This window comes from Diadema antillarum, unplaced genomic scaffold (genome assembly GCF_040938485.1).
Source record: "Diadema antillarum isolate AM-2024a unplaced genomic scaffold, OU_Dant_1.0 scf00000063, whole genome shotgun sequence".
Classification (NCBI taxonomy): Eukaryota; Metazoa; Echinodermata; class Echinoidea; order Diadematoida; family Diadematidae; genus Diadema; species Diadema antillarum.
In genome coordinates, this window is record NW_027270952.1 from 3,635,224 (window position 1) to 3,663,090 (window position 27,867).

At 39.0% G+C, this 27,867-nt stretch overlaps 1 protein-coding gene across 2 annotated transcripts; it reads left to right on the forward strand.

The window, feature by feature from the left end:
* LOC139716221 (dnaJ homolog subfamily A member 3, mitochondrial-like) lies at positions 1 to 27,001 on the forward strand. Of its 2 annotated transcripts, XM_071627785.1 has the most exons (11): positions 1 to 175; positions 2,207 to 2,352; positions 3,231 to 3,314; positions 5,729 to 5,947; positions 8,059 to 8,211; positions 9,525 to 9,672; positions 16,896 to 17,089; positions 19,504 to 19,619; positions 22,116 to 22,213; positions 24,260 to 24,394; positions 26,393 to 26,532. In XM_071627785.1, the coding sequence occupies exons 1-10, from the start codon at positions 16 to 18 to the stop codon at positions 24,352 to 24,354; spliced, it is 1,413 nt and encodes a 470-aa protein (XP_071483886.1). In that variant the 5' UTR covers positions 1 to 15; the 3' UTR covers positions 24,355 to 24,394; positions 26,393 to 26,532. The 2 variants fall into 2 exon arrangements, with proteins under 2 accessions (XP_071483886.1, XP_071483885.1); XM_071627784.1 differs by lacking the exon at positions 24,260 to 24,394 and having other exon boundaries at positions 26,393 to 27,001.
* Positions 27,002 to 27,867: the final 866 nt, after the last annotated feature.

Sequence of the window (27,867 nt, forward strand, 5' to 3'; positions counted from 1 at the left end):
GTTGCGCTGCGGTGCATGAGGACCTCCCCGATGTTGTTGCGTGCTATCTTCGCCCAAGTAGAAGTCAACCGTCAAAGAACCTGCCAAACTTGTATATTTGTAACTTCCAGAAATTTAGCAACGTCTGCAAGAAACTCACCGCGGTTTACCTCCTTGTTAATGACAAAGAGCAAGGGTAAGTTATATCGAATGCATGCTTGTTGGAGCTAGTCCCATGTGCTCAAAACGATGTTATGTTTAAATTTATACCATTCTTTGAGTTTAACAAAACCGAGATATAATTAAATTTATACTAGATCTAGTCTAAAGCGTATGGTGTGATACTGTAGTTTGTATCTGGCTGGAGTGTGTGTACGTGTGTGTGTGTGTGTGTGTGTGTGCCCACTTTCTGGTTAGGGACTTTAAAAATTGTTTTTGGGGTGCTCTTTTATAGTGCTGATCGCATCCTGATCAACCATTTGTATTTCAGTTCGGGAAACCCACTCACAAGGGGGGCCCATCCTTATAAGTAACCCGTCCCCCTTATAAGTAACCCCATCCCCCTTAATATAAGTAACCCCCGGGGCACCCCTTATAAGGAGTCTCCACGCTTTTTTGCAATGCAACGCGAAAATGAAAGGACTGCGGCAATTCGCTTGATTATGTCCATAAAGCTTCACAAGTTTCCTAGTTACTCACGAAATTTGAGCAAAATCGGTTTGAGGCATCATATCTAAAATCATGCATTTAAATGCGATGTCAAACGACCCATGCGAATGCTGAAGTGCGAGCGATTACTGGCGTGAGTGTCGCCAGGCGCGGCGGCGCGGCAATGCTTGAGTGCAGACGTGGCGACTGAGTACGGAGACTTTCGTACTCAGTCGCCACGTCTGCACTCAAGCATTGCAGCATTCGCATGGGTCGTTTGACATCGCATTTAAATCCATGATTTTAGATATGATGCCTCAAACCAATTTTGCTCAAATTTCGTGAGTAACTAGGAAACTTGTGAAGCTTTATGGACATAATCAAGCGAATTGCCGCAGTCCTTTCATTTTCGCGTTGCATTGCAAAAAAGCGTGGAGACTCCTTATAAGGGGTGCCCCGGGGGTTACTTATAAGGTGGACGGGGTTACTTATAAGGGGGACGGGTTACTTATAAGGAGGGGCCCCCCTTGTGAGTGGGTTTCCCGAACTGATTTGTAATGTTAGCTGTTGAACTTATTGAAGCATTAGATTGGCAGGTACTAAGTTTCATGTGGTTGATTGTTCAAAACAATAAAGTCTTTGCCTTTGTTAATGATGCTGTATGCTGCCTTTGTGCTAAAGCTGAGAAATTAGCCATGTAATGTTCAGCTAAATGATAGGCAATGTATTTTTCAAGTAACTCAAACTGGAAGTTAAAATCTTTGTTCAAATATGGCAAGTTGAAAAAAGTCGAGTGAGAAATGCAGTTCATGGAGCGCGCGCACACACACACACACACACAAACTTTTCACAACCGATTTCTTTCAACTTCCCATAATCATTGCCGACTTTTAAAATTACATTGATTTATACTCATTTTAGCTCTTGGTAAACTGGATTGACAGCTGGATTTTCGGTGTAAATTTGCATGGAAGATTGGAAATGTACTACACTGTATCGAGTATCTAGTATTTCCTGTGATTTTGATGGAATTTGGTTATGTAGAATTTGAAATGTACACTTGTATCTACTACATGGATACAAAAGTAATTGTGCATAATTTGTACTGTTGATACTAACATTAACACTGAATAGTAGTACTAGTAGTACCAACCAAACAATCCATATCCATCTAGAATATGTGTATGACACGATAGAAGAACTTTATTTATTGTAGCTCAAATTCATCAATTGTAATTATGTCTGTAGGTCTAGTGTCTGACTGCACTAGTCATAAATTGGTTGTCAAATTATGTTAGCAAGCATAAGGCAAGTTACAATGTACAAGTTTAACAATTTGGAAAGGATCTTCATTACACTTACAGTGATATTTTAAAAGAGCTTTGCAACTGCTTTATAATATACTGAAGCTTCTAGGTTGGGTAGAATTACAGTGTAATTAAATGATTCTTGGAACTGTTAGAGCTGCTATATGTGACAAATATTCTACACACTAGATTCTATGTATGAACTTGTATGACAACTTTATCATGATGGCAAATGTTGATGGGTTACCTTTTTTTTTCTTTTGTTCATGCAGTCAGCTTCCATCCTATCAAAACTAATGTCTCCTGTCGTGACATACATACAAGCAGTGCCGTTCTAGCAGGGAAAAAAGATCTGTATGAAGTGCTTGGTGTTCCAAAGACAGCAACACAGAAAGAAATCAAGAAGGCATACTATGAGGTGAGATTTATTCGAAGCATTGATTAGTGGTGACAAAATTCAAGGTAATACTCTGTATTTCTCAATGCAAATTATTTCAGTCATGTACATTGAAACTAAATGCATATATCCCAACACCTGGATAATTGAAACATGGCCTATGCTCCTGCTTGTTAGCTGGTTTTTGTTGTTGGTTTGGGTCTTATTGTGCTTGTCATATATAATTATAGGTGGTGGTTGTGGTTAAGAGGTGTATCATTCAAGTTTGAATATTTGTGCCTTGGTCTAGTAGATCTGAATAGTCTTATCCTCTGGCTCCCTTATGTATTTGAGGTGGTGTCATAAACCTGTGAATGAGCCTTTAATGTTTTCTTGTGGAATGTACATCAACAAGATTGACACACCACATGAAAAGCATATTATCAAACATTGTATGAATTTGACAATATTAATATGTCTATTCTTACACAAAACCATCACTTAATGACTCAGTTATTATGAAAAACAGGCAAAGAAGAAAGGAAAAGAATCTCTGAGCAATTGTGTCTAATGTTCAATATTGTGTTCAAATGATGAATATGCCAGTTGTTTGTGTGATAGGGTTCATCCTGCAGATGCCTTAGAGATCAGTTTTGCTCATACTATTTTATGTCCTGCATTGTTGAGTTATTTGAAGAATTTGTTAATATTGTTTTTGCAATGACCATTAATGAGCATTGTACTGTACAAGGTATATGAACTCAGTGATAAAATCCATCCATTCAAATAGAGTGGTTTTTGTGAATATGCCTGTGCATCTCTACAACTTAAAGTGCCGAACCACTGTCCATTTAAAACAAACCTCCTGTGTAGAATGAATATTTTAATGAAAGTTTTATGTCTGTTTACTAATTGAATAGCTGGCGAAGAAATACCATCCAGACAGGAATAAAGGAAATCCAGATGCCTCAAGAAAATTTGCTGAGGTTGCTGAGGCATATGAGGTACGAACTGTATATCGTATAAATGTATATATTGTACAAATGAAATGATTTATTTCTTGCACTAGGGCAATTTGTGGTTGAGAATAATGTTGTTCATAATTTGATTTCTCCAGAAATTAAGTTTCAAATGTTGTTGATCCAGCCTTATTTTGCAATAAATCTGTGGAGTGCCTTATTTGAAAAAAAAAAGAAGAGAATGGTCTGCATAGCATTCAATATTTAATTGAAATGTAATGCAGTTTCTTGGCCCAAGGTTGTTGTCATATAAACCTGCAGTTTGAATGACTGCTGCATTTTGGATATGATTAAATGATGACTGAAATCTCCACTAGATCCATTCTACATTCAGTACCAATTTTCTAACCACACATACACAAGGTATTTGGCAAGTGGTTACATCCACTAGGGGGGTTCACACGTACACCAGTTAGCGGGATACAAATCTCGCGATTTGCATCACGATCGGTATCTCGAGTTGTTTGCACATCTGGACAGAAAAAACCTGACAATTAGCACGATAAGCATCGCGATGCTAATCCAAGAAATCTTGCGCTAATTCCTCAATTAGCGGGATAATTTGCCCCGCCCTGGTATGTGTGAACAGTCGGGTTTAGAATCTCAAGTTTTTATATCCCATCATGCAATGCGCACATCACAACAGCAAGGCCTTTGCGAAGAGGTCCTTCACCTCTTTGGCGCATCACAACAACAGTGCGCAAACCACACCACTGACACGCAAAAAACAGTGGACAAAGAGAAGCGCGTGCAGGCAGTGATAGAGAAGGGCGCTGTGTGACCAAGTTTGCATGCCTTGAAAAATCTCGAGATAAGGAGTGCTATCGTCATCCCGCTATTTTGTACGTATGAACCCGGCTAATATGTGTCAGCATGCTTTGATTTGCATTTGGTTATGGGTAATTCCATGAAGTTGGGGCATTGTCCATGTAGCATCGTAATATTTGAAAAATACATTTCAGCATAACTCAATATTGATTATGCTATACATTTATTGTTTGTAGGCTTTACGTTTGCATTGAGGCCACACATTTTCCTGGAAATTTTGTGCCATTCAGACTCAATTTTGATGAAGTTATTAAACAATATGTAACGGTGTCCTGTAGCATCGTGACGTGTCCATGTAGCATCGTGAAATTTTAACATTTGGTCCTAAGAGACAAATTATGGCAATTAGCTTGACCAAAATTTGATGCAATATGCATATTTACTAGATTAGTCAGATAGCTAAGTATCTCACATTTCCTGTACACAGTTTTAATTTTAAAAGAATATTACAAAATGTATCACGATGCTACGCGGTGTCCTTTTTTGTTACATTTGGTGGACACCGTGTAGCATAGTGACACATCGTGTAATTTTCTTGTAAAAAGTTAAACTGTGGAAAATAGAGTTAAGATATTTAGCTATCTGACTAATCTAGTAATTATGCATATTATATCAAATTTTGGTCAAGCTAATTGCATTAATTTGTCTTTTAGGACCAGATTTTAACTATCACGATGCCACATGGACACGTCACGATGCTACAGGACACCGTTACATTTTTTAAAAATAACTTCATCAAAATTGAGTCTGAATGGCACAAAATTTCCAGGAAAATGTATGGTCTCAATACAAATGTAAAGCCTATAATGAATATATGTATAGCATAATTAGCATTGAGTTATGCTAAAATGTAACACTTTGTGCCCCAACTTCATGGAATTACCCTTATGTACATGTAGCCACAAAACTTTCTATTTGCAAAGAACTGCATTTGTTATCTTACTTGTACTTGATAAATCGTGATTTGATTTGTTGGCATTCACAGTGTAAATGTAGATCTTGTTTTTTCTCAGAGGTTCATTTTCTAGATTGTTTGTTTTTCTCCACTAAAAAAAAAAGAAAAGAAAAAAAGAATTGGATGTCACATGAAAGTGTCTTTTCCCATTCACCTCAGTTTGAGGTAATTTGGCTGAATACAAATTAATTGGTGTAGGTAGATAGCAACTGCTCCAGTCAATATAAAGAAGTCTTCATTCTGGCCTGCTTTGCCATCCATGGTTTTATTTATATTTGCTTGCCAGTCATAACAAATGTGCTCTACGAGTGACTTAACATCGCAGCTTGGTACATGGCTCAAGTTCTAAGTGCCATTTGCTTAGAGATAAGTGAACAACAGTACAAATAAAGTGAAAGCAGTGATAATTGTGACTTCAGAAACGATCTCATATTAAATTTGATATAATGTGTGTTACTTATTTGCAGTTCACAAAGACACTATCGCAATGGTTGCTGTTCATATTTTTGTTATGTTATGTGTACATCACTGTTTGGAAAGATGAATTTTAGAGTTTGTGGAACTTTTGTTGTTGTTGTTGTTGAAAGAGTCATATGTTGTTGATCTACTCTCACAGGTCTTGGGTGATGACACCAGGAGGAAAGAGTATGACACCATAGGCCAGGCAGGCTTTGGGGCTGGTGGCATGGGTGGTGCTGGAGGTTTCCAGGGCCAGTGGCAGCAGACCAATTTAGACCCAGAAGAGCTCTTCAGAAAAATCTTTGGTAACCAGGCCTTTGACCGAGGTGGCATGTTTGATGAATCTGTGTTTGGGGGATTCAACAGGGCACATGAGGTATGTGCTGGTCATTGTGTACCATGAATATGTGACACTTCCCATTTGTATTTGATCTGAAACTAATGATATGTTGTGATGGTACCCTAATTAAGTTACATTTGTCAAGATAATGCAAAAGTAAGGTGATTTACCTAAAAAAGAAGAAATATCAATATTCAAATTTAAAAGTTCTAGAGGTAAAATTAAAGATAAAAAAAGAATTGTTTGGAAGTCAAGACTTTTTGTATCAATGAGACATGTTAGTATGGTATTTGAATTTACTTGTGTGTAAATGTCCCACCCATGTATTGGTTTTGGTTTTTAGCTCACCTGAGCCAAAGGCTCAAGTGACCTACGTATTGCGATCGCCCGTCGTCCGTCGTGCGTGGTGCGTCCTGTGTCGTGCGTTGTGCGTAAACTTTTTACACTTTCATCTTCTTCTTGAAAACCCCAAGACCGATTTTCATCAAACTTGGCAGGTAGCATCCCTAGGGGGTTAGGAACTCAATTTGTTAAAATGGGCACCATGCCCCACCCAGGGGGCCCCCAGGGGGGCCCAAACGCCCCAAAATTAAGGAATCTGTAAAAATCTTCTTCTCTAGAACCAGAAGTGATAGAGCTAAGTTAATACTATGAGTTTGTACATTGATGACTGTAGTTTCAAGTTTGTACATGGCAGAATCAGGGGTGCCCCCCTTGGGACCCAGGGGAGGGGGGTGAGGAGGGGTCCTAATGGGGCCTGAATTGTACATTTTTATCTTCTTCTTGAGAACCCCGTGACCCATTTTCACCAAACTAGGCAAGTAGCATCCCTAGGGGGTTAGGAAGTCAATTTGTTAAAACGGGCACCATGCCCCACCCAGGGGGCCCCCAGGGGGCCCAAACACCCCAAAATTAAGGAATCTGTAAAAATCTTCTTCTCTAGAACCAGAAGTGATAGAGCTAAGTTAATACTATGAGTTTGTACATTGATGACTGTAGTTTCAAGTTTGTACATGGCAGAATCAGGGGTGCCCCCCTTGGGACCCAGGGGAGGGGGGTGAGGAGGGGTCCTAATGGGGCCTGAATTGTACATTTTTATCTTCTTCTTGAGAACCCCGTGACCCATTTTCACCAAACTTGGCAGGTAGCATCCCTAGGGGGTTAGGAACTCAATTTGTTAAAATGGGCACCATGCCCCACCCAGGGTGCCCCCAGGGGGGCCCAAACCCCCAAAATGAAGGAATCTTTTAAAATCTTCTCTAGAATCAGAAGTTGTAGAGATAAGATAACGCTATGAGTGAGTACATTAATGACTATAGTTTCAAGTTTGTTCATAGGAGATCCAGGGGTGCCCCTCTTGGGGGCAGGGGGGGGGGGGGGTTGGTTGGGAAGGTCCAAATGGGGGCCTGAATTGTACATTTTCATCTTCTTCCTGAAAACATCATGATGTATTTTTGTCAAACTTGGCAGGTAGCCTCCCCAAGGGTTCAGGATCTTAATTTATAAAAATGGGCACCATACCCCACCCAGAGGGCCCCAGGGGGCCCCAATTCCCCCAAATTAAGGAATCTTAAAAAATTTGGGCCCTTATTGTACATTTTCATCTTCTACTTGAGAATGCCTGGTCAAATTTTGGTAGAGCTGTGAATAATTTAGATTAACTACTAGTGACTGCGTGAAAGGTGAACTTGCGATACTCAGGTGAGCGCTAGACCCGCGGGTCTCATGTTTGGTTTGTTGGTGTGTGGCGGAGTCATGTTTTTAGAATTGTTGTTCATCTTGTATTTCATCATTACGATTTAAGAAAATCAATAGATGAGGTGTGCATCTGCTGATTAGATTTTGCAATAAATCTTGAATGGCCAAATGTCACATAACTTGTCCGAAGAATAAAAAATAAAATAAGATAAAGATATGCTGTAACCTAATCTAGGAATGTACAGTGGTAGAAAACTTTTGAGGAAGGTTAGAAATCGTTTAAAAACATAAAAAGACAATAATCAGTACCATGAATTTAAAGTAGTAAAAGGCTAAGGTCACTGGGTTTTTTTTTCTCCCCTCCTTTGCGCATATCTTGATAGAGGAAGTTTAAAACTGAATGTTATTTGATATTTTTACTATATAAATAATTTTTGATGTGTACCCAGGTGATGATGGATTTGTCATTCAGTGAGGCAGCGCGTGGTGTCAACAAGGAGGTGACGGTCAACATTGAGGACACCTGTCAACGCTGCAAAGGTTCTAGGGCAGAACCAGGCACCAAGTCATCCCCCTGCCACCAGTGTAATGGAACGGGACAGGTTAGAAAAGCATGATTTAGATTTGGGGACATCTGATTACCTGGTTTGCATTTTTTTTTTTTTCTTGGGGGGGGGGTAATTTCTCAGCTACAAAAAAGACATTTCAGGAAATTAAGGAGAAGACAATCGGTACCGTACCTTACGAGAAGATACAATACATTGCTGACGAATGTGGATTTTTCAACTCTGCTTGATTAAGAGCATATAAGACATGAAATAAGTGTAGCAAAAAAACCTGCTGAAAACTGCTTATCCAATAAAGGCGAGCCAATGGAGTAAAATGTAGTCAAAAGGGGCCTGAGCTTTCGATCCTAGCAGAATCTTTGTCAGAGGCAAAATGACAAACAAGCAGGGAAAGCAATCACATATAAGGACTTCACACAACAAGAACAGTCAGGGACAGGCTGGGTACACAGAACAAAGAAAACAAAGGAGAGGGTGGGAGGTCAGGGGCAAGGAGCCCAACAGGTAAATGGAGGAGATTAGAGCAGGAGGGTGGACAGACAAAAGGCAGAGGAGGGTCAGTTAATGATCATGAGGATCATGGGGGCAACCATTGAAGGAAAAGGATGAAGAGGGAGGCAACAGAGGGATAAAGAAAGGGAAAGAGTGAAAAAGCAACAGCAAGGGGGAAGGGGGGGGGGGGGCGGGGTTGGAGGGGGCTGAGCAAACAGTGAGCCCTGAAAGGTGTACCAGGAGGAGGCAACAAAATGAAAGTAATCTAACATATCAAAGTATATATACAGTGCACTCCTGTTATAACGAAATGCTCGGGACCGGCAGTTTTCTTACGTTATAACAAAATTTCGTTATAACCGAACAAATACAATAATAGCGAAAACAAGGACGCCACGCATATATCATAATACTTGTTGAATACAAATCACACACTGGAAAGCTACATGAAATGGGATGGTACCTTTTCAATTTGGTTTAAGTATTACATTTAAAAGAGAGCATAAAGTTGTTTGTATTGTCACATATGCATAGAAAATGATGGCGTAGGATTCGGTTACAGTTCGCTATTCCAAAGGTTTGTTTCTTACGTTTGTTACTCCGAAGGCTCCTTATTATGATAATACTTTGCCATGTTATTTAAAGATTATTTCTGAAAGTTTGTGCAGGATGATAATCTTTTTTTTTAGTAACTCATATCAATTGTCATTAGGTTCATAGTGCAAGTCTAAGCAAAAAGAGTTAAGGAGATACTTTTTACAAAGATATTTTTTTGTTGCTGTAGTGTATGATATGTATAGGATTAATGACAAAGATTGATTATGCACTTTGTTTTTAACTTTGAATTAACCTTGCAGGAAACTATTAACACCGGACCATTTGTGATGCGGACCACCTGTCGGCGATGCCGTGGCACTCGTGTAATCATCAATGTTCCATGTATCATGTGCAAAGGGGCTGGGCAAACATTACAGCGGAAGAAAGTCACAGTGCCAGTTCCAGCTGGTAAGCCAGTCATAAAGATGTCAAAAGATACTTGATATTTACCAGATATTTCAATGTAATTCATTAAAAGACTATAGTGACATGTAAAAAGGGCTGACATCCATGTTTTGTTATTATTTTTTCCTGCTTTTTGTCTCGCCCACCGGAGGTGAAGGCGAGACTAAGGGATCCAAATGGCGTCCGTCCGTCGTCCGTCGTCCGTCCGTCGTCCGTCCATCGTCCGTCGTCCGTCGTCCGTCGTCCGTCACAAATGTTAAAGTTTACCTGCAAGACTCTCTTATGATGCATAACTTGGCAACTGTTACAGCAATGGCAGCCACACTTGGGTGATAGAAGGTAAGCACTATCTGGGCATCCGTCCCGCTTCATCATGAATATTCATCATCTACATGTATCCGTAATACCGGGAAAATACATACTTTTTTCATTTCCCGGCAGCGTTTTTACATTTCTCGGCAAAACTGAACATTTTACCATCTCCCGGCGAGACATTTTAACATTCCCCGTTGATGCAATTTTTCGAGATTTTTACATTTACCGGCCATACGTTTTGCACGTATCCAGCGTTCTGCCATTTACTAGTACAGTATCTTACTGCCTGATGAATATTCATGATGAAGCGGGACGGGTGCCCAAATAGTGCTTACCGTGATAGAAGCACTAGGGGTATCTTCATGTTATGGTGTTGTCGGAGGTCATGTGATGATGTCAAAGGTCATTTGAGGTCATATATTAAAGAGTATGTGCAAGACTCTCTTTTCTATGTTAAAGTTTACCTGCAAGACTCTCTTTTGACAAATAACTTCACATAAGTTGCTTGGATTACAACCTAACTTGGGTCATAGATGCACTGGGGGTACCTTCATGTTATGGTGCCGTTGGAGGTCACAGGATAAGGTCAAAGGTCATTTGAGGTCATACGTTAAAGTTTGCTTGCAAGACTCTCTTATCACACGTCATGTGATGATGTCAAAGGTCATTTGAGGTCATATATTAAAGAGTATGTGCAAGACTCTCTTTTCTATGTTAAAGTTTACCTGCAAGACTCTCTTTTGACAAATAACTTCACATAAGTTGCTTGGATTACAACCTAACTTGGGTCATAGATGCACTGGGGGTACCTTCATGTTATGGTGCCGTTGGAGGTCACAGGATAAGGTCAAAGGTCATTTGAGGTCATACGTTAAAGTTTGCTTGCAAGACTCTCTTATCACACGTAACTCGACACATGTTGCTACAATGGCAATCAAACTTGGGTGATGGATGCACTGGGGGTACCTTCATGTTATGGTGCCGTAAGAGGTCACATGATAAGGTCAAAGGTCATTCGAGGTCATACGTTAAAGTTTACTTGCAAGACTCTCTTATCACATGTAACTCAGCACATGTTGCTACAATGGCAATCAAACTTGGATGATGGTAGATGTCTCTTTGGAAGTTGAAGGTAACCACAAGGTCAAAGGTTACAGATAGGGGTCAACGAACTTTTAGGGCCCAATGTTAAGTTTTTAGGCCGCATTTCGTGTATGGCTCATAACTTTTGATCCCTTTGTCCGTTTGTGACCAAACTTGGATGGAAGATGTTCCTTGGGGAGGTGAAGGTCGTCACAAGGTCAAAGGTCACAGACAGGGGTCAACAAACTTTAAGGGCCCAATGTTATGTTTTATGGGCGCGTTTTGATTGTGGCTCATAACTTTTGATCCCTATGTCCGTTTGTGACCAAACTTGGATGGTAAATGTCCCTTAGGGTGTTGAAGGTCACCACAAGGTCAAAGGTCATAAGCAGGTCAATTAACTTCTGGGAGTTATAAAAAATATTAATTTCCTGTACGCGAATGGGCGAGACACAATTTGGCGATTGCCTTGTTTTGTTTTTTTTTCAGATTGAGGTGGGGAAAGGATTGGAATGGTAGGGTCCAACCAATTGTATTTCAGCTATCTATATTAAAGCTGTGTCTTAATGATTAAACATGAGGGAATGAGTCATGCTGCATAGTCCCAGTCACCCATACAGTACATGATAAAATAATGCTATGTGTGGCATAGATCTTGGGATTGATTAACCTTTAACCTTTAATTGACTTCGCAGTTTACATGATGATTTATATGCTAGTAGTATGCATATATATGTAGGTATGTATGTAAGTATGTGTGTATGTATGTATGTATATCATTGGCTTCATTTCATTTTGTTGGAAGTCCCATTCCACTGATTTTTTTTTCTTTTAGTTTTAGGGCTATGAAAATTAGTTAACTTTTTAAACCACAACATATCAGCATGCTAAGAATACATTATACAGGGCTGCACACTGGCGCCGGTCCGACGGTCAAAGACTGGTAACTTTTCAGGCAGTAAATCCACAAGTTACCGGTCCGACATGACCAGTAAAAAAACAGCATTGGCGGGGTCATTAGAATGAAAAAGAGCAGCCCCGATCAGGGAGAAACAGAATGCAAGATATCGCACTGTTCAACAAGTTTTACGCAAGTTTTCGTTTATGTCTACCGGTGCAATTTGTACAGTAAACATACCATGTTATTTTTGAGCACTAGCAGTCGACTAGTTATTCGCGCTCGCTTGCGCATTGGCGCTGCTCACGCACTGCCATGCCATGCAATACATGCAAAGCATGTTGATGTAACTGTTGAAATGCATGTAATTCCCCGATCTCGTTTTGATTGTTCGTTTGCTTGCAATCGGCGGTCATGATAAGAAGCATTGATAGAAGCGCACGCATTTCTGGGTCATTTTACTCATGATTTTTTAACCCAAGATCGATCCGATCCCGGCTTCGCAGCAGCGTGGCAGTTGACATGTTAGAACTGATTTACTTGTGCCGATTTTTAGAAAAACTAAAAACATATTCGATATTCAGCGATACAGTTAATTGATCTGATTGCGTTCATTTTCATTTTACACAGTCATTTCACAAATGAATATTTTCATTCGTTCAGAATGGTCTCATAAGGAAGATAGGCGCAAAAAGGATCACGAAATCGGCCCTTCCGTGTACTTTTTAAGAATGCATGCACAAAATGTGAAGAGATAATGCTAGGGAGAAAAAAAAAATCATAAAATCATCGCAGTCCCGCTTACATATTTGAGGTAGAAATCGTCCCAAAAAGGATCATGAATTCGGCCGCGTCGCACCTTTCAAAAGCTCATGTACGAAATGCGAAGAGATTATAGAGGAAAAAAAATAAATGACACATTTGGTGCGTGCATCATAAAAAATTACAGCCGAATAACAATTCATGAAATCAACGCAATCCCGTTGAAATTTGAGGAAATAATAGGCGCAAAAAGGATCCTGAATTCAGTCCTGCATGCCGTGTTGGTTATCAAAAACGCATGCACAAATGCGACGAGATTATCGGGAGAAAAATAAAAAAAAACCCACATTTTTACCCTTCTGGTGCGTGCATTACAAAAGATTACATCCGAAGTAATTCATGAAAATCGCCACAATCCCGCTGATACTTGACGTAGAAATAGGTGCAAAAGGATCGTGAATTTTATTCGGTCGTCGTGTCGTATAGGCCTACCTTTTAAAAACGCATGTACGAAATGGGAAGAGATTAGCGGGAGAAAAATAAAGGACACATTTTCATCCCCTTTTGGCGCTTGCATCATATAGCTTACAGCCGAATAGTAATTCATGAAATTATCGCAATCCCGTTGAAATTTGAGTAAACAATAATCGGCGCAAAAAGAATCTCGAATTCGGCCCTGCATGCAGTATATAATTTTGAAAACGCATGCAGAAATGCGAAGAGATTATCGGGAGAAAAATAAAGAACGCATTTTCAACCCTTCTGGTGCGTGTATCACACAAGATTACAGCCGAAATAATTAATGAAATTTCGCAATCCTGCTGATATTTGATGTAGAAATAGGCGCTAAAAGGATCGTGAATTCGGCCGTGTCGTATAGGCCTACCTTTTAAGAACGCAGGTACGAAATGCGAAGAGATTATTGGGAGAAAAATACAGGACACATTTTCAACCCCTTTTGGCGAGTGCATCATAAAGATTACAGCCGAATGATAATTCATAAAATCATCGCAATCCCGTTGAAGTTTGAGGAAACAGTAGGTGCAAAAAGAATCATGATTTTTGGCCGTGTCGTATATATTTTAAAGGGTGTGTACAGTTCTGGTCGAGGTGAAGATTTAGCTTTTAACGTTTTATGAGATATTCAGAAACCACTCTATGAGATGTCAAAGAGCATGCAGTTCTAAGGGGTATCAAAAGTTTATTCGATGAAAATCGGTTTTGAAATGGCTAAGATATCCAAAAACAAGGTGAAACAAAGAGATACTAATAAAGTTGGGGCATGTCGCCTTTTATTATTAGCACTTTTTTGGATATCTCAGCCATTTGAAAACCAATTTTCATCGAATAAACATTGAATCCTTCTTAAAATTACATGCTCTTTCATATTTCATTAGAGGCTTTTCATTATCTCACTTAGGAATGTTCAAAACATGAATCCCTACCTCAACCAGTACTGTACAATCCCTTTAAGAATGCATTCACGAAATGCGAAGAATTTATCGGGGAAAACATAAAGGACACATTTTCAACCCCTTTTGGCGCGTGTATTATAAAAGATTACAGCCGAAGTAATTCATGAAATCATTGCAATCCCGCTGATATTTGAGGTAGAAATAGGCGCAAAAAGGATCGTAAATTCGGCCGTGTCATATACCTTTCAAGAACGCATGTACGGAAATGCGAAGAGATTATGGGGAGAAAAATAGAGAACGCATTTTCAACCATTCTAGCTGGTGCGTGCATCACAAAAGATTAAATCGAAGTAATTCATGACATCGCCACAATTCCGCTAATATTTGAGGTAGAAATAGGCGCAAAAAGTATCATGAATGCGGCCGTGTGGTACAAGAACGCACTTACGAAATTCGAAGAGTTTATCGGGGAAAAATAAAGGACACATTTTCAACCCCTTTTGGCGCGTGCGTCATAAAAGATTACAGCCGAAGTAATTCATGAAATCGTCACAATCCCGCTGATATTTGAGGTAGAAATAGGCGCAAAAAGTATCATGTATGCGGCCGTGTGGTACATCTTTTAAGAACGCACTTATGAAATTCGAAGAGTTTATCGAGAAAAAATAAAGGACACATTTTCAACCCCTTTTGGTGCGTGCATCATAAAATATTACAGCCGAAGTAATTTATGAAATCGTCACAATCCCGCTAATATTTGAGGTAGAAATGGGCGCAAAAAGGATTCGGCCCTGCATGTCGTGTATCTTTCAAGAACGCATGCACAAATGCGAAGAGATTATCGGGAGAAAAATAGAGAACCCCTTGTAGCGCGTGCATCACAAAATATCACAGCTAAAATAATTCATTAAATCATCGCAATCCAACTGAGCACCAAGAGCAGATTACGCAGCAAGTTCGTGCGCCGATGTTTAGAAAAAGTCACTTGCACGCATTTGATAAAATCTGATTTTGTTCATTACCATTTTACACTGTAATTCACAAACAAACATTCTATTTTTTTCTTATCTTTTTTTAAAGTTCTTGTGCAATAAATAATGCAAGTTTTAAAAAAAATATTAATCTGTACAATGTACATTTGGGGGGGGGGGGGGGGGTACGTCCATAAAAAAACAAGAAAATAAGTTTGCAAGTCATTTAATGTTTTTTAGATTGTCGTTGTTGACCAGTAAATTTTCTATTCGGACCGGTAAAAAATGGTAAAACGGGGCATTTACCGGTCCGACAGAGACAGGTCGGACCGGCAGAAAAAATGGGTTAGTGTGCAGCCCTGCATTATACATCGTAAACTGATGTATAAGAAAAGATGAAAAATCATAGTTGTATCCCCCGAACAGAGTTCGGAGGATACTATGGATTTGGCCTCGTTGTGCCGTGTCTGCCGCAGAGATTTTCTTGTGAGCACTCTACTGGCTGCAGTTCTTCTTCGATCATCTTCAAATTTGGCATGAAGGTGTATTATGGTAAGACGAAGAAGCCTATTGTTTTTATTGATGGCGCCCTCGCTTGTTCCGTCTTTATACATGAAAAGGTAGATTTAACAGGGTCTGCTTGTGTGTGCGACGCTGGCCTTGTTTCTCGACCGATTTTTTTCAAATTTGGTATGTAAATGTATCAGTCAAATCTATACACCTATATGTATTGATAATGCTGCCCTCACTGTTCCACGTTTTACAGGGTCAAAGGTCATCCTGATCATGTCAAAACTTACAGAAGTGCTTATTTATGCAATAACTTGATAGTTACTCGATGGATTTTACACAGACTTGCGAAGGAGATGTATGGATGGTCATTTTATATGAAGGAAGGACACAACAGTTTATGGTGATGGCGCCCTCAGTGTTCCAACTTGGATGCCAATGCACATTTCTTGTGTGTGCTCTATCAGCCACATTTCTTATCAGATTTTCTTCAAATTTGGCAAAAAGGTGCATTATAATGAAATGAAGATGCCTATATTTTTTTTTTTGGTGGTGGCGCCCTCGCTTGTTCCGTCTTTATACATGAAAAGGTAAATTTAACAGGGTGTGCTTGTGTGTACGACGCTGGCCTTGTTTCTCGACCAATTTTTTTTCAAATTTGGTATATAAATGTATCATAGTCAAATCTATACACCTACACCTATTGATAATTAATGCTGCCCTCTCTATTCCACCTTTTACAGGGTCAAAGGTCACCCTGATCATGTCAAAATTTGCAAAAATGCATGCTTATTTAGGCAATAACTTGATTGCTACTTGATTTTACTCAGACTTGCTAAAGAGGTGTATGGGTGGTCATTGTACATGAAGGACACAACAGTTTGTAGTGACAGCGCCCTCAGTGTTCCGACTTGGAGGCCATGTCACATTTCTTGTATATGCTGTATAAGCCACATTTCTTGTCAGATTTTATTCAAACTTGCTATGGAGGTTTATGCGGAGTTATTCTAGGTAACAAAAGTTTTCATTGCCAGTGCTCTCATTGTTCAAACTTTTATAGGATGGCATATTCCTCGTATGTGCTATATATACTAGCCTCATTTCTCGTCGGATTTTATTGTATCCTGCGACAGTTGCCATATTATACAACATTCTGGCCTAAAAAGTAATCCAGATGGGGTATGGGAGATGGGTTCGGGGGATACATGTGCTCAATTGCGAGTGCTCTGGTTTAATGCACATCTGTCTGAACACAATTGACTTGTTCACCAGGCATTGAAGATGGACAGACAGTGAGAATGCCCGTTGGTAGTCAGGAGCTCTTCATCACCTTCCGTGTCGCCAGGAGCAACCAGTTCAGGCGAGAGGGGGCCGACATTCACTCAGATGCTGCAATTAGTTTCACTCAAGCCGCGCTTGGAGGCACCGTGAAAATCAGAGGCATTTACGACACCATAACACTAGATGTGAGTCCTACCATGTTGAACATGGTCGTTGTGTACTTCATAGTGGGATTATAACTCACCAAGTTTTCCCTACCCAGTATTCTGTCTAAATGTGCATTGTGTGAGAGAACCATTAGAGAACTGTCGTAGGTTTAATTGCTGATGTGTACTAAATCAAAATCTTTTGTGGCTCAGGGGATAAGACTGTCAACTCTCACTCACAAAGTCCAAGGTTCAACTCCCCCGGCTGCAGCAGTTGTGCCCTTTGGCAAAGCACTTTATCCTCATTGCCTAGTCTTTCAAAGGGGACTTTAAGGCTGTCGGTCCCATAATTGCTGGCTTACAAACATTCTTAAAGTGAGGCAGTCCTCACGAATTTTAAAAAAATATGTTGTTGTTGGTACCTCCAATGAACTACTTTCACTAAAAACAAACTTTCAAATCACCAAATAAGCTCATAAATTTTTGTTGAAAAAGTGTGAATCTGCATGGTGAATATGCTAATGAGCAAATCTTGGCAGAGAGTCCGACGTCACTGAGGCACAACTCTTCCCAGCCGTGTTCTGCTCGTTATGCGTATGCTAATTGTTACCCGGATGCATGAAGAAGGCGATGGCTAATATTTGACGTTGTTTTTACGTACTCTGTGTGTGTGTGTGTGTGTGTGTGTTTGTGTGTGTGTATGTATTGCGTATTGTATATTCGCACAGTACATCTGTGGACAGTACTACAGTACTACAGGTCTACGGTAGATACCCCGTTGCGTTTGCCCTTTGTGCGTTCCAGTCTATCACAGCGCAGCCCTGTCGCCGCGCATGTAGTTACACTGTTTACAGTAGTAGGCCATGTTCCAGTACATGTACGTGCGTAGAAACAGTTCTACATATTTGGCGTCGTCTTGTAAGGCTATCTTTCATCATGCCGATGGCGATGTGTCAAGAAGTATTTTGCTCGAATCGTAGAGAAAATTGCCCAGGAAAATCGTTTTTTTCCATCCCAGACCCACAAAAGGATCGTGAAAGGTGCGCTGTATGGCTGAGAAATCTCGGTACAACGAAGCCGAACATTAAAACTTAAAGCATTCTCGATATCGTGTTGTAACGTTAGGCCTATGCGAGGACCATTTGAGAAGCATGTTTTGACGTGGACAGGCAGGCTGTGGCCCTCGCTTATAAGCCGAGAAAACTGAAGCTAGCCAGATGCAATCCCGACCATATTTGCTCATATGAGTTATAAAACAGAAACACCTCAAGCATCAACTTCGAAGAGAACCGAGGAAAGGAAGCGTAAATGTTAGAGAGGTAAGGAAAGTGGCTAGCTATGTGTCATTTACGGTGGGGCTGCAGCCGGGGTTGGACTGCAGTACAGTGCCACTGCAAGTGCCGACTGGACCTGCATGGCTAAAGTGGAGCGAAATCATATTCCTCCGGTCCCCTGTTTTTACCCTGCCCGGTAGAAGTCATATTCGTTTGATATCTGAGTACTTACAGAAATATCGAGATAGAAACAATATTTCCTTTGAAGAATTCGAGTCTCTTATGCCCAGGTGATCTTCGGTCTGAACGCCAAACTCAGCTAGACGGAGTACTGTGTACATTAGTATGGTAAGAATTCGCGCGCGAGAGTGGTTTGTACGCAAAGTAGTATGCAACACGGAGAGAAGCTAGAAGAGGACCGAGATATTTGATGTCAAATACATGGTTTATTTGATTTTAGAATATATATACATTTATATTTACAATATTAATTTACATGAATTATATATAACTAAGCTTGAATTATTTTGTTTAAAATAATAAAATCACATATTTTCACATTTTATGATAAAATTACAACTGATCATTTGAACACTTAACCTGTTGAAGACGAGTCCCGTGTATACTCGGGCAAGCGTCTATGGGAAATGCGTGTTGTAGCTAAATCAAACCGTCTTCAATGGGTTAAATTGGTTTTTAGAGGCACGCCTGTCAACTTGAGAGTAGGGCATCAATGACATAGCATCTTTTTGCAGGCTCTTACACAATCGCTTGCAGGAATTATTTTTCAAAAATCGCGTACAGAGACAGTTTTTAATTTTCACACTTATAAACTGGTGAAAGGTTATATTTTTTACTCTTCTTAATTATCAGTACAGTGAAAATCTCAGGACTGCCTCCCTTTAACTACCCCTGGAGAAAAAAACAACAACCCGTAATTCTAAATCATATTCAAATTTAAAATTTCCAGTGTCGGTAAGCAACAAGGACATTACAGCACCTACCGTATGATTGTCTTATCAATAATCTCATAAATATTTTTGCCAGTGTCATTTTTAGTCCTGATGTATATGTATATCAATTATTTTTGTAAAGATTACATAAGAAGAAGTCTCTGTGAACTTCATATCTCGTACTGGGGATGCAATATTTGTCCTCTTTTGCTGTGATTTCATACAGATTCCAGCAGGCACCCAGTCACATGCCAGGATACGACTGCCAGGGAAAGGTATCAGCAGAGTCAATGGCTATGGTTATGGTGACCATTATGTCCATGTCAAGATCAAGATCCCCATGTAAGTTAAAGTGAAGTCGTACTTTTCGGAGTTTGTCATGCAACAAACATATAATTTTTATTCTTGTTCAAGGGAAATGCCCTCGCTCTGTAAACAAACCTTTAGGTTCTTGAACAGAGACTATGCAAAGTGATTGGATAGAAAGTCAAACCGTGCAGTAAGATGTATTGCAACATTTTATGAATGATGCAGGTCTCATGTGGTACTTATTTGTTTTAAAGGAAACCAAAACCCAAAGAGCAATGTGGATTGAGTGAAAGCAGCAACATTAGGAAAACACATCAGTGAAAGTTTGAGGAAAATCGGACAATCGATGCAAAAGTTATTAATTTGGTGTTGTAATGACTGGATAAGGTGACTACTAGTGTTCATCACATCATTTGTGGATAACAATATAAAGAAAATATAAAGAGAATTCCACGAAAATTCTTTTTTCATGAAAGTTATACATTCCTTCAACTTGATACTGTCATATGTTAAGGGCAGTAATCATTCCCCCTGCTTTCTGAAAGTGCTAGAAAAGTGAAAGCATGTTGAATTTTCTTTATATTTTCTTTATATTGTTGTCCACACATGATGTCATAAACTCAAGTTGTCTCCTTATCCAGTGGTTCCAACACCAAAACTTTTAAACTTCATAACTGTTGCATTGATTGTCCGATTTTCCTCAAACTTTCACTGACGTGCTATACAAATGTTGCCGCTTTCACTCAATCCACATATCTCTGTGGGTTTTGGCTTCCTTTAAGTTTAGAGCAGAGCTACTTGGAGAAGTGACATATCACAGCATTCATTGCATCATAGATTGCACTGTAGCAATAGAAACTTGGTCTGAAAGCAATACTCTTGTGTCATAGTCTGACGTGCATTGCATTGGCTTTCTATCAGATCACGTATTGAATTTAAGATCTTATTGATTGCGTACCAATGTTTTCACGAAAGTGCTCCTTCATATCTCTCAGAGTTTCATGTAAGATATGAGTCTAGGAGAGTTCTTAGGTCGTCATGGGAGAATCTATATGTGATACCCTTCATTTCAACAAACTTAAAAAAAAAAAAACAAAGGAAACTTTTTTCCTCTAAAGTACATAGAGATCTTGCCAAAGGTATTATGCATTATATAAGAACAGCAATGATAATAGTATGATAGTAATAGTAGTAGTTGTAGTAGTAGTAGTAGTAGTAGTAGTAGTAGTAGTAGTAGTAGTAATAATAATAATAATAATAATAATAATAGTAGTAGTAGTAGTAGTAGTAGTAGTGGTAGTAGTAGTAATATTAATAATAATGATAATAATAATAATAATAATAATAAAATGATAATAATAACAGTCATCTGCAAAGTGTCCTAACATTGCAAAAGATGAAGAACAAAAGTCTTTTTTTTTCATGGTCTGGTTGACTGCTATGTTTAATTTAAGACATATTCTAAGCTTATGGTATTATGTTGTTTTATTGATGCAATTTGCCATCTGCCAATGCTGTAAGACGGAACACACCCACCCACCCACACACATACAGATTTGCACACACTCTCACACTCATAAAAGCCTGCTTAAGAAAGTAAGGAGCTCATCAGGAGCAATGTAAATATAGCTTGAGGAGGTGACTGTTGGCAGCCAAACAACTGTGGAATGTTAGTATCAGCTTAGTTCATAGTGCAAAGCAAGGAGACAATTTGATTTCTGTCCTGCTTAGATGCAGACTGATGCCATCTTCATCAGTCTGCATCTAAGCAGGACAAAATGCAAGTTAGCATGTAATTGTCATCTAGCAAAATGTACCACCATCATTCTTGATGGATTATTTAATGGAAGTGAATTAATCTCAAGGGATGTGTTTTGTGTTACCTGTTGAAAATGTCAAACAAGTGTTTCTGCACAAAATGGAAGCTGAATGTATAAACACAATAATATCATAATAAAAGTGTGGCCTTCTCAGCAAGGTGGTTCCATTACAGAAGAATGTTATCACAGTCAGACCAATGCTGTGTGAATGGGTGCAAAAACAAAGCTGCAGATCTGTGAAGTAGAAGTTAATAATTACCAATATCTAGGGAGACTATGCCTATGTGAATATGTGTGTCATATGGTATGGTGTACTATGGGCTTCTGGTAAAAAAGAAATGTAGTAATTTTTATTTTGACTTCAATTGTACAATATTTCTCCTATAACTTTGTTTTTATCTTGTGTTTCCTAGCCCATTCAGCTTCTAGATAAACTTTCAGAAGGGCAAGGTGAACATTTGGCAAAATGATTATCAAAGGACATAGCTAGAGACAAATTAATGTGAACAAAATGATGTAGAGCCAGACCACCTTATATAGCAGCCCATAATGCTAATAGGCATTATGGCTGCATGAAGGCACTAAGCTATTAGCGATAAGCATGAAAGAGCTGTTGCTATGGCAATTGCAATTAGTGTAATTCAAATGATCGAACAGTCTCTCCATGAAATGGGATGAGATGGTTATTGACTGTATAATGTTTGCCCAGGTCTCTGTCAAGCAAGCAGAAAGCTCTCATGATGGCATATGCTGAGGAAGAGTCTGGTGTGACTGGGACCATCAATGGGCTGAGCAAGACACAGGATGGTGAGTGGAGCAACAGTACTACCTTAACCTCTGTCATAACATTAAGTGACCCATTTGAAATGGTACTCACATTTTGACATAGTAGTCCATAAAAAGCTGAATGGACTGTTTTTATGCACTTGTCAATCATAGTCCCGACCCCTGGGTAAGCAGGGATGGCGGCCACTTGCATCCAAGCTGAGTGGGGATTTTTTAATTAATTAATTTATTTGTTTTTTTGGCCCGGGTTGCTCGGGTATACACTGGGGTTTGTCAGGGGAAGTTCATTTATATTGCGTGGGTGGGTTTGGAATATACTGAGATTTGCAGACAAACATTTACATTGGGTAATATTTTTGAGTGCCTCAAATGCTGCCCAGCCTGTTGAAGAGTTACACACAACTTTATGAACAGCTGGAATAGAGCAACCCAAGTGGGTTTCCTGGGGCCCATTTCATAAAACTTGTCATCAGTGACAGGTTGTCATAGTTGTGACAAGCTACTGAAATCCTTGCATCTGATTGGCTGAGAGCAAATCTGTCATAGAAATGTGGCAGTTGTCACTGATGACAAGTTTTATGAAACGGGCCCCTGATCATTGTTAATTTCAGTAGCAAAATTTGAAATTTGCAGATGATAATGATTATTCTTACATGTTAGCGCACGTTTTTAGTTGAAAGTGTATTTTTGCCCCAGTGTAGATGAAATATTGACATACATGTACGGTCGTGCTTTATGAAAACGTAAGGAAATAAAAAAAATGGGTTCACTTATTGGCACTTCATATTCCAGTCGTTCATTAGGTCATGTGTAACTTTACAAACAGCTTTATGAAACAGGGCCTGGGACTAGGGCGGATAGTGTAACATCCTAAAAATGCAACTTGATGCAATTCCTGGCCATATCCATGTACACAGGGGTCAGAACTACAATTGAAAAGTATGTTACTGTTGCTTGCATACTTGTGTGGATTTATTCTGTACATGCCTTTTCTTGACTTTCACTTTGTTAGTATATTATTCCACACTTTGTAAATGTGAAATGCAATGATAACCATGAACACAATGCACAAAATGGGTGCACAATTTCAGTACGTCAGTACATCAGATGGGCTCATCAGGTGCAACCATCTCACAGTTATAGTCCTTGGTGCTTCAGCCGTACCTAATACTTCTCTGCTGAAAACTTGTTGAAGCTGTTACCTTTGTACATCCACAATTTCTTCTGATAAGTGATTAATTTCTTTTTATTTAAAAAAATAAGCAAACAAACAAGCATATTAATGTACCTTTGAGGGGTTCTGCTTTCTGTGAAGTTCTGTTGAAAACTATAATTTTTTAGCATTTAGCTGTTTCTTTATGCTAACAGCTCTGGGATTTTTAATAGTGAATCAAGGAATTTGTTATTTTTAATGTCAAAAAGCAGTATTCTGTGCCATGTAAGCAAAATTGTTGTAGAGTCTAATTGAATCAAACCTCCCTAAGTTGTCAGTAGACTCTATGATGCTGTTGACAAAATGGCAGGTCATGGTAGATTTAAAAAATGATAGATCATATACTGCTGATGAAGAATATTGATAGAAAATTAGATATGTACAAAAATAGCATCAGAATTGATTATGCTCTGGTAGCTTTAGGCCATAACTGATAGAGATGCCATATTCATTTGGTACAATGTGACTGGTTGGTCACTGTTAATCATATTTTGTACACAAGGTAAGTCAACATCAAACATTTGAGGGAGTAAAGCAATAGGTGGCATATGTAAAATGATGCCAGACTCTCACAAATGAGGTGATTTTGATCAGTGTACTGCCAAAAACCTGAAGGCTAGTACTATGATTGAATGAGTTGGCTCATTTATGAGATGGTGGCTTACTTGATATCTGGAGGATTAACAGATCAAATCATTTCCTGGATAATTGGTGGTTGTAGTTTTAAACAGTGTAAAACTGCGCAGTTTCTCAACATGGCTTATTTTTATATCATTCGAGAAAGACATTCTGGAAAGGTGAACAATTTTCCTTACTGCTGTGTTCCTTTCTCGTGTTTGGTCCATTCAATGCAGACAAGAAATCAAAAGAAGAACCTTTAGGGGAAAGTGATGAGGAGAGCGAGCCGGGTTTCTTTGGGCGACTGCTAAACAGAATCAGAGGCAATTAACCTTGCTCTGTCTTCTCCATTTTACTCAAGATATCTTAAGGTGCGTGGGTTGTTCAATTTTTCCTCTGTTACTCACTGATTCCTACTCAGAGAAATGGGAAAATTTTGCTGCTGGTCATGTGAACATTGACATCAAAGTTTGCTGTAAGGCAGTAGTAGTCATTGCACTAAAAGAAGCCATACAGTCTGATCCTGACAGTGTTTGAAACAGAATTTTATTGTACCGTTTGCATTGTCCCCTTGTTTGCCCGTCTTGCTCTCACCCATGTATGACAAGTGTTCCGTTCTTGTCACTAGTTTGATTTGGAAGACGTATTAAGATGGAAAAATGAGAAATTCTGAAATCTATATGCAACAATCACTCACCCATTTAAGAAATGTAATAACTTTGTTAAGTTATTTCTTCAGGTTACGCTGACTAGTGATAACTCAGCCATATTTGATCTCCATGCCCACTCTTTAATTATTTCCTTCATTAAATTCTATTGAGGGATAAAGTACCAGGCCACTAAGGGAAAGAGCACCACTCAGACTGCCATTTCAGCCTCATTTGGTTCTCCTGCCAAATGCTCTAATTCTTTTTGGATACCAAAGTTTATGTTCAGTGTTTGCGGTTACCTTGGTTTTTTTTCCAAAATCAAACTGAATGATTTATGTTTATGTCATTTTTAAATGCTAGTCGTATGATAGCAAGTGAAAAATATTCTGTTTCCTGGGGTGGTGACATTTTTTCATGAGCTATTCTAGTGTTACCACATTTATTCTGTAGATGTAATTTTATGAATTAATAGCCTATTTAGAATTCTTGATCAGAGTGCCATCTAGGCAGCCATGATATGTGGATTAATGGTATACATGTAGTATTCCTTTCATGTTCTGCAAAGTCTAAATGTACTTCACAGTAAACAAAGCACTTAATAATTGGATTATAGGACTTCAGGTTACAAATCATACATCAAAACATTTCATGATAGTAATCATTTCATGTTATACAGGGGAAACTCGGTATAACGAACACTGCTATAACGAGATATCGGTTATTACGAGAAAATTTTCCCGGTCCCAAATTTCCTTCCACACAAGTCTATGTAAAATGCTACTCTTATAGCGAGATCGGCTATAACGAAATAACTGCTATAACGAGATAAATTTTGTGATTTCCAAACAAAGAAAAACATAGCCAATCAAACCTGTTATAGCGAGGTAAAGCAAAATGTCTTCGGGTAAAGCTTTACTTCGCCTGTGCTATCATGTTCCGATATTGTAAAGCTCGCGATGCGCCAAAAACTGTCTTGTACACACGTATTTTCTTCAGTGCACTCCAGCTAGCACGGCATGTTGTACTTGTATGTGTGTGTGTGTGCACTGATACATGCAGAAAATGTGGTGGGACGGCCGTATGTATACATGACGTCATCATGACGTTTGGCAGGGTGTGAGGCAATCTGATGCTGTGATTGGCTTTCTACGTAGGGAATTCCCCATCTTCACACACACGCAGTCATAATGTACTACAGAATGTGTCACATACACACACATCATTGTGCAGACCATACTAGTATTCAAGCTTTCCACATATAACATACACCCATACCATAACCATACCAATCCACTGACGATCTTGACAATCGCAAGCTATATTAATTTACACATTCAAACGTCTACAGTTATCAAAAAACATGTTCTTGATATTGGATTTCATTGGCGAAAAACATTTTACCCATAAAGGTGAGTAATTCCCTCAAACACATTATCAAGTTGTCAGTATTGATTGAAAGATCATGGGTAGTCCCACATGTGCAAATTAATGTCTTAATGTTATGCTTTCTTTTAAGCCTACTGATATAACGAGATATCGGCTATAACGAGGAAAACGACTCGGTCCCGACCATCTCGTTATATCGAGTTTCCACTGTATGTGGCTTACATGTGGTCAGGATCTATTGCTGTCGTAAAGTATTCTAAAACTCACATTTTTGACATTCTGAACATTTGTTCATATATTTATAAATTCATTTTTGCATGTGTGTATCACCAGGTGCAAATATTGTCACAGATGATCCAAATGGAGCTGTGGGACGGATACGCCTGGCCCTAAACACTCCCAGCACACAAGACTTTGCCACCAAAGTAGCTGATGACATCACAGAGAAGGAAGATGATACGAAGCGATCACGTAAATCCTAGAGTTGATCACAGTGCATGGTCAGATGGACAAATTAAACTGCTACTGTACACCCATACAACATTGTGTAATTTGCTATAAAAGTTGCTACCAGATTACACATTGGCAGATTTAGTTTCATCTACAGGAGACACCACCCTGTGTATTTTGCTGAATGAGATACAAGCACATCCCAGTATATTGAACGTTAATACAATGAGATGTGATTATCGCAAGAATTTTTTCCTAGTACGCATATTTTATGCAAATGTGAATGGCATTACCTGTTCAATAAAGCCAGCTTATTTTGGAAATACCCAACTATTGGAAGCATGAGATGATATCAATAATAGAGCATGCGATATTTCCATTTACTAGCTTTGTTTGTTACAACAGGATCAAATGAACAGGTGAAATGATTAATTGCCCAGTGCATACGCTACAAGGATTTACAACATCTTGTATATGTTACATACACAAACATGCGGAGCATATTGCATGTTCATTGTACACAAGAATTTGAGAGGTAACACCTGCTGCACTGTTTGCTGTATTGGTCCTAAGTTTCCCTTTTGTAGCATTGGGATGTAGTGTACCATCTACAGTACCAATTTATGCATTAGTCTTCGGCATAAGTGTGTGACTGATTCTTTGGCCATGATTAACAGATGCCTCCACTCCTATGTGGATGGTAAGAATCCATAGATAGCGTGCCATTGGAAGCTATCCTCCATGCCATCTCTCTCTCTCCACAGGATGTCTGGAGACCCACAGAAACTGAGTACCATATCATAATGAACAGTGAATGCTTGTAATGTGAGGTTAGAAATACATATGTTTACAAAAGTAGTATTCAATATTGTCTTTTTGACATGACACAAACTCACACTATCATTACAGATTTCTCACCTGCAAGTGGGGCTTGATTTGTAGCATCAGTGTGTAGTCCTACATATGTGTATTATTTATGTAGCAACCGTCCCATCTAATGTAAATTTTGTTATAAAGAGAAAAAGCATCCTGCAGTCCCTTGTATCTTGGTTTTAATTGGTGTTCCTTTCTTAACCTTTCGGCATGTTTTGATTCATACCAGATTATATTTGGTTATAATGATAAATTAATGAGAGTTCTTGCTGCAGTGGAACAAAATGATGTGTAGGTGGAACTGCCAAGTTTTCCTTATTATCTGATGTCTCATGATCGAATACTTCTGCTTTTCGGTTTACAACTAACATGGACTGGCAGCAGTGCATACATATTGTTGCGAGGGGGACAAGACCCCGTATCTACAAAATGTCAAATGTTCTGGAGAACAAAAAAAAACATGGCAGCCAAAGCACTATATCAAA

Excerpts from the sequence above, each read along its gene's own strand:
- LOC139716221 (XM_071627784.1), top strand. The coding sequence starts at position 16 with ATGAGGACCTCCCCGATGTTGTTGCGTGCTATCTTCGCCCAAGTAGAA. Across the intron at positions 176-2,206 it reads GTTAATGACAAAGAGCAAGG|TCAGCTTCCATCCTATCAAA; the intron begins GTAAGTTATATC and ends TTGTTCATGCAG. Across the intron at positions 22,214-26,392 it reads GCTGAGCAAGACACAGGATG|GTGCAAATATTGTCACAGAT; the intron begins GTGAGTGGAGCA and ends GTGTATCACCAG.